The sequence below is a fragment of the Salvelinus fontinalis genome, chromosome 2 (genome assembly GCF_029448725.1).
Source record: "Salvelinus fontinalis isolate EN_2023a chromosome 2, ASM2944872v1, whole genome shotgun sequence".
NCBI lineage: Eukaryota > Metazoa > Chordata > Actinopteri > Salmoniformes > Salmonidae > Salvelinus > Salvelinus fontinalis.
In genome coordinates this window covers 98,668,864-98,676,363 of record NC_074666.1, presented here as the reverse complement: position 1 = coordinate 98,676,363, position 7,500 = coordinate 98,668,864, and the positions used below count along the sequence as shown (strand labels likewise).

Sequence of the window (7,500 nt, the reverse complement as noted above, 5' to 3'; positions counted from 1 at the left end):
GGAGCCAGCTACTACCGGCTAACTAAACCCTGGCGTTGAGGCGTAGGATCCAGCTACTACCGGCTAACTAAACCCTGGCGTTGAGTAGGAGCCAGCTACTACCGGCTAACTAAACCCTGGCGTTGAGTAGGAGCCAGCTACTACCGGCTAACTAAACCCTGGTGTTGAGGTGTAGGAGCCAGCTACTACCGGCTAACTAAACCCTGGCGTTGAGGCGTAGGAGCCAGCTACTACCGGCTAACTAAACCCTGGCGTTGAGGTGTAGGAGCCAGCTACTACCGGCTAACTAAACCCTGGCGTTGAGGTGTAGGAGCCAGCTACTACCGGCTAACTAAACCCTGGCGTTGAGGTGTAGGAGCCAGCTACTACCGGCTAACTAAACCCTGGCGTTGAGGTGTAGGAGCCAGCTACTACCGGCTAACTAAACCCTGGCGTTGAGGAGTAGGAGCCAGCTACTACCGGCTAACTAAACCCTGACGTTGAGGTGTAGGAGCCAGCTACTACCGGCTAACTAAACCCTGACGTTGAGGTGTAGGAGCCAGCTACTACCGGCTAACTAAACCCTGGCGTTGAGGTGTAGGAGCCAGCTACTACCGGCTAACTAAACCCTGGCGTTGAGGTGTAGGAGCCAGCTACTACCGGCTAACTAAACCCTGGCGTTGAGGTGTAGGAGCCAGCTACTACCGGCTAACTAAACCCTGGCGTTAAGGTGGAGGAGCCAGCTACTACCGGCTAACTAAACCCTGGCGTTGAGTAGGAGCCAGCTACTACCGGCTAACTAAACCCTGGCGTTGAGGTGTAGGAGCCAGCTACTACCGGCTAACTAAACCCTGGCGTTGAGGTGTAGGAGCCAGCTACTACCGGCTAACTAAACCCTGGCGTTGAGGTGGAGGAGCCAGCTACTACCGGCTAACTAAACCCTGGCGTTGAGGTGTAGGAGCCAGCTACTACCGGCTAACTAAACCCTGGCGTTGAGGAGTAGGAGCCAGCTACTACCGGCTAACTAAACCCTGGCGTTGAGGTGGAGGAGCCAGCTACTACCGGCTAACTAAACCCTGGCGTTGAGGTGTAGGAGCCAGCTACTACCGGCTAACTAAACCCTGGCGTTGAGGTGTAGGAGCCAGCTACTACCGGCTAACTAAACCCTGGCGTTGAGGTGTAGGAGCCAGCTACTACCGGCTAACTAAACCCTGGCGTTGAGGTGGAGGAGCCAGCTACTACCGGCTAACTAAACCCTGGCGTTGAGGTGTAGGAGCCAGCTACTACCGGCTAACTAAACCCTGGCGTTGAGGTGGAGGAGCCAGCTACTACCGGCTAACTAAACCCTGGCGTTGAGGTGGAGGAGCCAGCTACTACCGGCTAACTAAACCCTGGCGTTGAGTAGGAGCCAGCTACTACCGGCTAACTAAACCCTGGCGTTGAGTAGGAGCCAGCTACTACCGGCTAACTAAACCCTGGCGTTGAGGTGGAGGAGCCAGCTACTACCGGCTAACTAAACCCTGGCGTTGAGGTGGAGGAGCCAGCTACTACCGGCTAACTAAACCCTGGCGTTGAGGTGTAGGAGCCAGCTACTACCGGCTAACTAAACCCTGGCGTTGAGGTGGAGGAGCCAGCTACTACCGGCTAACTAAACCCTGGCGTTGAGGTGTAGGAGCCAGCTACTACCGGCTAACTAAACCCTGGCGTTGAGGTGGAGGAGCCAGCTACTACCGGCTAACTAAACCCTGGCGTTGAGGTGGAGGAGCCAGCTACTACCGGCTAACTAAACCCTGGCGTTGAGGTGGAGGAGCCAGCTACTACCGGCTAACTAAACCCTGGTGTTGAGGTGGAGGAGCCAGCTACTACCGGCTAACTAAACCCTGGTGTTGAGGTGTACCTGCGTAGGAGGTGTTGGGTCGTGTTCCTCCAGATCCCCAGGGGTCAGGAGCAGTGTTGGTTCCCCAGGGATCACTGCTCTTCATGGGGGGAACAGAGGAGGACGTGGGGCCCCAGGGGTCTACTGGAGCCTCTGGCTTTGGGGCTGCACCTGGACACACAGACACCACATGAGTTCCCCCAGTAGACAGATGACCAGTCATTCCTGCTGTCTGTCACATTACTGTTCTTTCTCTCTCTCCTCCTCTCCCCCCTCTCTCTCTCCTCCTCTCCCCCCTCTCTCTCTCTCTCCTCCTCGCCCCTCCTCTCTCTCTCTCCTCCTCGCCCCTCCTCTCTCTCTCTCCTCCTCGCCCCTCCTCTCTCTCTCTCCTCCTCGCCCCTCCTCTCTCTCTCTCCTCCTCGCCCCTCCTCTCTCTCTCTCCTCCTCGCCCCTCCTCGCCCCCCTCTCCTCCCCTTCCACATGAGTTCCCCAGTGGACAAGTCATTCCTGCTGTCTGTCACATTGCTGTTTTCTCTCCTCTCTCTCTCTCCTCCTCGCTCCCCCTCTCTCCCCCTCTCTCTCCACACCGGTCCCCGTCCCAAATCTGTCTCGTCTACTTAGTAAAACTACATCCTGTGTACTAATCATACTACATACTATTTAGAATGCAGTGTTCAGTAAGACTCTGAATACAGGAAGTAACACATATCAACATCCTCCTCCTACATGCTGACAACGAGTCATCTAATGAGAACTTGCTGTACCCAAATGAACGACTGGGGGGAATCAATGCTCGTACCCCTAATCTGGATTCTCAGGCGTTGTATTGAGTCAGGGACCCCACCCCATTGGTTCATTTGGGAACAGCTCGTCACCTTCCCTGATTATCATCTGTTGTCAAACACATCTCAAAAAGACGATTCTCTTCCTAATTAGTGATGCAGTGATTTCTACTAGATGAAAAACCCTCTAAATGAGTATTACATCCTGGCATTTAAAACACTCCACTATCTACATCCTGGCATTTAAAACACTCCACTATCTACATCCTGGCATTTAAAACACTCCACTATCTACATCCTGGCATTTAAAACACTCCACTATCTACATCCTGGCATTTAAAACACTCCACTATCTACATCCTGGCATTTAAAACACTCCACTATCTACATCCTGGCATTTAAAACACTCCACTATCTACATCCTGGCATTTAAAAACACTCCACTATCTACATCCTGGCATTTAAAAGCACTCCACTATCTACATCCTGGCATTTAAAAGCACTCCACTATCTACATCCTGGCATTTAAAAGCACTCCACTATCTACATCCTGGCATTTAAAAACACTCCACTATCTACATCCTGGCATTTAAAACACTCCACTATCTACATCCTGGCATTTAAAACACTCCACTATCTACATCCTGGCATTTAAAAGCACTCCACTATCTACATCCTGGCATTTAAAACACTCCACTATCTACATCCTGGCATTTAAAACACTCCACTATCTACATCCTGGCATTTAAAAGCACTCCACTATCTACATCCTGGCATTTAAAACACTCCACTATCTACATCCTGGCATTTAAAACACTCCACTATCTACATCCTGGCATTTAAAAGCACTCCACTATCTACATCCTGGCATTTAAAAGCACTCCACTATCTATATTTCACATACTATAAAACGTTATATTTTCACATATATATATATAATTCACAAATAGCACACAGGTATGGGTATTATGACACTGTGTGTGTGAGTGTGAGTGTGTGTGAGTGTGTGTGTGTGTGTGTGTGTGTGTGTGTGTGTGTGTGTGTGTGTGTGTGTGTGTGAGTGAGTGTGAGTGTGAGTGTGAGTGTGTACCGTAGGCCTGCCAGGGGTCTGGTGCGGCGGCAGCTCCTCCTCCTGCCCCCCAGGGGTCGGCCGGACCCCCCCCTGGAACATCCATCAGATCCAACAGAGAGGACTGGGCCTGCTGAGAGGAGAGAGAGAGAAGCACCGAAAGTCATAGAATCGATAGCACTTTGAAGACGTTAAAATGTATCTGTCCACATTTACTTTTCCTCAGCCAACAAGACGATAAACGAACAACAAAATCACTAGCTTGTGTCCATCTAAGATCCCCCCATAGTAGAAAAGTTAAACCTGTCCTATTGGTCAGCTTGTCGAGAAAGAAACAGCCTATTCCAGAACACACTCTGGGACGACTGTCAACTAGCACGGGCTGCTAATATGACTAGTATTATCATCAACTAGCACGGGATGCTAATATGACTAGGACTATCAACTAGCACGGGATGCTAATATGACTAGGACTATCAACTAGCACGGGATGCTAATATGACTAGGACTATCAACTAGCACGGGATGCTAATATGACTAGTATTATCAACTAGCACGGGATGCTAATATGACTAGGACTATCAACTAGCACGGGCTGCTAATATGACTAGGGTTATCATCAACTAGCACGGGATGCTAATATGACTAGTATTATCATCAACTAGCACGGGTTGCTAATATGACTAGGGTTATCATCAACTAGCACGGGATGCTAATATGACTAGGGTTATCATCAACTAGCACGGGATGCTAATATGACTAGGACTATCCACTAGCACGGGATGCTAATATGACTAGGACTATCAACTAGCACGGGATGCTAATATGACTAGGACTATCCACTAGCACGGGATGCTAATATGACTAGGACTATCCACTAGCTCGGGATGCTAATATGACTAGTATTATCATCAACTAGCATGGGTTGCTAATATGACTAGGGTTATCGTCAACTAGCACGGGATGCTAATATGACTAGGGTTATCGTCAACTAGCACGGGATGCTAATATGACTAGGGTTATCGTCAACTAGCACGGGATGCTAATATGACTAGGGTTATCGTCAACTAGCACGGGATGCTAATGTGACTAGGGTTATCATCAACTAGCACGGGATGCTAATGTGACTAGGGTTATCATCAACTAGCACGGGATGCTAATATGACTAGGGTTATCATCAACTAGAACGGGATGCTAATATGACTAGGACTATCAACTAGCACGGGATGCTAATATGACTAGGACTATCAACTAGCACGGGATGCTAATATGACTAGTATTATCAACTAGCACGGGATGCTAATATGACTAGGACTATCAACTAGCACGGGATGCTAATATGACTAGGATTATCAACTAGCACGGGATGCTAATATGACTAGGGTTATCATCAACTAGCATGGGTTGCTAATATGACTAGGACTATCAACTAGCACGGGCTGCTAATATGACTAGGACTATCAACTAGCACGGGATGCTAATATGACTAGGGTTATCATCAACTAGCACGGGCTGCTAATATGACTTATATTATCATCAACTAGCACGGGATGCTAATATGACTAGGATTATCATCAACTAGCATGGGATGCTAATATGACTTATATTATCATCAACTAGCACGGGATGCTAATATGACTAGGACTATCAACTATCAAGGGATGCTAATATGACTAGGGTTATCATCAACTAGCATGGGATGCTAATATGACTAGGGTTATCATCAACTAGCACAGGTTGCTAATATGACCAGGGTTATCATCAACTAGCATGGGATGCTAATATGACTAGGACTATCAACTAGCATGGGATGCTAATATGACTAGGATTATCATTTCAATCAGCTGTTTGATGGGACGTAAACCTGTCTCTCTCTCTCTACATCGACGGGTATTTATATCAGCTGTTTGATGGGACGTAAACCTGTCTCTCTCTCTCTACATCGACGGGTATTTATATCAGCTGTTTGATGGGACGTAAAGCTGTCTCTCTCTCTCTACATCGACGGGTATTTATATCAGCTGTTTGATGGGACGTAAACCTGTCTCTCTCTCTACCTCGACGGGTATTTATATCAGCTGTTTGATGGGACGTAAACCTGTCTCTCTCTCTACATCGACGGGTATTTATATCAGCTGTTTGATGGGACGTAAACCTGTCTCTCTCTCTACATCGACGGGTATTTATATCAGCTGTTTGATGGGACGTAAACCTGTCTCTCTCTCTACATCGACGGGTATTTATATCAGCTGTTTGATGGGACGTAAACCTGTCTCTCTCTCTCTACATCGACGGGTATTTATATCAGCTGTTTGATGGGACGTAAACCTGTCTCTCTCTCTCTACATCGACGGGTATTTATATCAGCTGTTTGATGGGACGTAAACCTGTCTCTCTCTCTCTACATCGACGGGTATTTATATCAGCTGTTTGATGGGACGTAAACCTGTCTCTCTCTCTCTACATCGACGGGTATTTATATCAGCTGTTTGATGGGACGTAAACCTGTCTCTCTCTCTACATCGACGGGTATTTATATCAGCTGTTTGATGGGACGTAAACCTGTCTCTCTCTCTCTACATCGACGGGTATTTATATCAGCTGTTTGATGGGACGTAAACCTGTCTCTCTACATCGACGGGTATTTATATCAGCTGTTTGATGGGACGTAAACCTCTCTCTCTCTCTACATCGACGGGTATTTATATCAGCTGTTTGATGGGACGTAAACCTGTCTCTCTCTCTACATCGACGGGTATTTATATCAGCTGTTTGATGGGACGTAAACCTGTCTCTCTCTCTCTACATCGACGGGTATTTATATCAGCTGTTTGATGGGACGTAAACCTGTCTCTCTCTCTCTCTCTACATCGACGGGTATTTATATCAGCTGTTTGATGGGACGTAAACCTGTCTCTCTCTCTACATCGACGGGTATTTATATCAGCTGTTTGATGGGACGTAAACCTGTCTCTCTCTCTCTACATCGACGGGTATTTATATCAGCTGTTTGATGGGACGTAAACCTGTCTCTCTCTCTCTACATCGACGGGTATTTATATCAGCTGTTTGATGGGACGTAAACCTGTCTCTCTCTACATCGACGGGTATTTATATCAGCTGTTTGATGGGACGTAAACCTGTCTCTCTCTCTCTACATCGACGGGTATTTATATCAGCTGTTTGATGGGACGTAAACCTGTCTCTCTCTCTCTACATCGACGGGTATTTATATCAGCTGTTTGATGGGACGTAAACCTGTCTCTCTCTCTACATCGACGGGTATTTATATCAGCTGTTTGATGGGACGTAAACCTGTCTCTCTCTCTCTACATCGACGGGTATTTATATCAGCTGTTTGATGGGACGTAAACCTGTCTCTCTCTCTACATCGACGGGTATTTATATCAGCTGTTTGATGGGACGTAAACCTGTCTCTCTCTCTCTACATCGACGGGTATTTATATCAGCTGTTTGATGGGGCGTAAACCTGTCTCTCTCTCTCTACATCGACGGGTATTTATATCAGCTGTTTGATGGGACGTAAAACTGTCTCTACATCGACGGGTATTTATATCAACTGTTTGTTGGGTTGTAAAACTGTCTCTCTACATCGACGGGTATTTCAAAAGGAATTGTTGTTCCTTCTCCTGGACAATTGGACGGCATCCATTTTATTTATCGGCTTTTAAATGCATTTTAAAAATCAGCGGGTCAGAGGTCGGCTAACAGAAACCTTGACAGAGACAAAAACAACAGTCCTAACGAGAAACAATCAGCCCAGCAGCAGTCTC

At 47.3% G+C, this 7,500-nt stretch overlaps 1 protein-coding gene across 3 annotated transcripts in view; it reads right to left on the bottom strand.

Moving 5' to 3' along the window:
- The window catches only part of epn2 (epsin 2), a 39,803-nt gene that overhangs the window by 14,355 nt on the left and 17,948 nt on the right, over nucleotides 1-7,500 (bottom strand). For 2 of the 3 annotated variants that reach the window (XM_055896701.1, XM_055896713.1), the window contains exons 6-7: nucleotides 3,728-3,839; nucleotides 1,877-2,026 (exon numbers count right to left, since the gene is read on the bottom strand). In XM_055896701.1, coding sequence (XP_055752676.1) covers nucleotides 1,877-2,026; nucleotides 3,728-3,839 — 262 coding nt within the window. The remainder of the gene's footprint in view (nucleotides 1-1,876; nucleotides 2,027-3,727; nucleotides 3,840-7,500) is intronic. The other variant, XM_055896710.1, reaches the window with a different exon arrangement.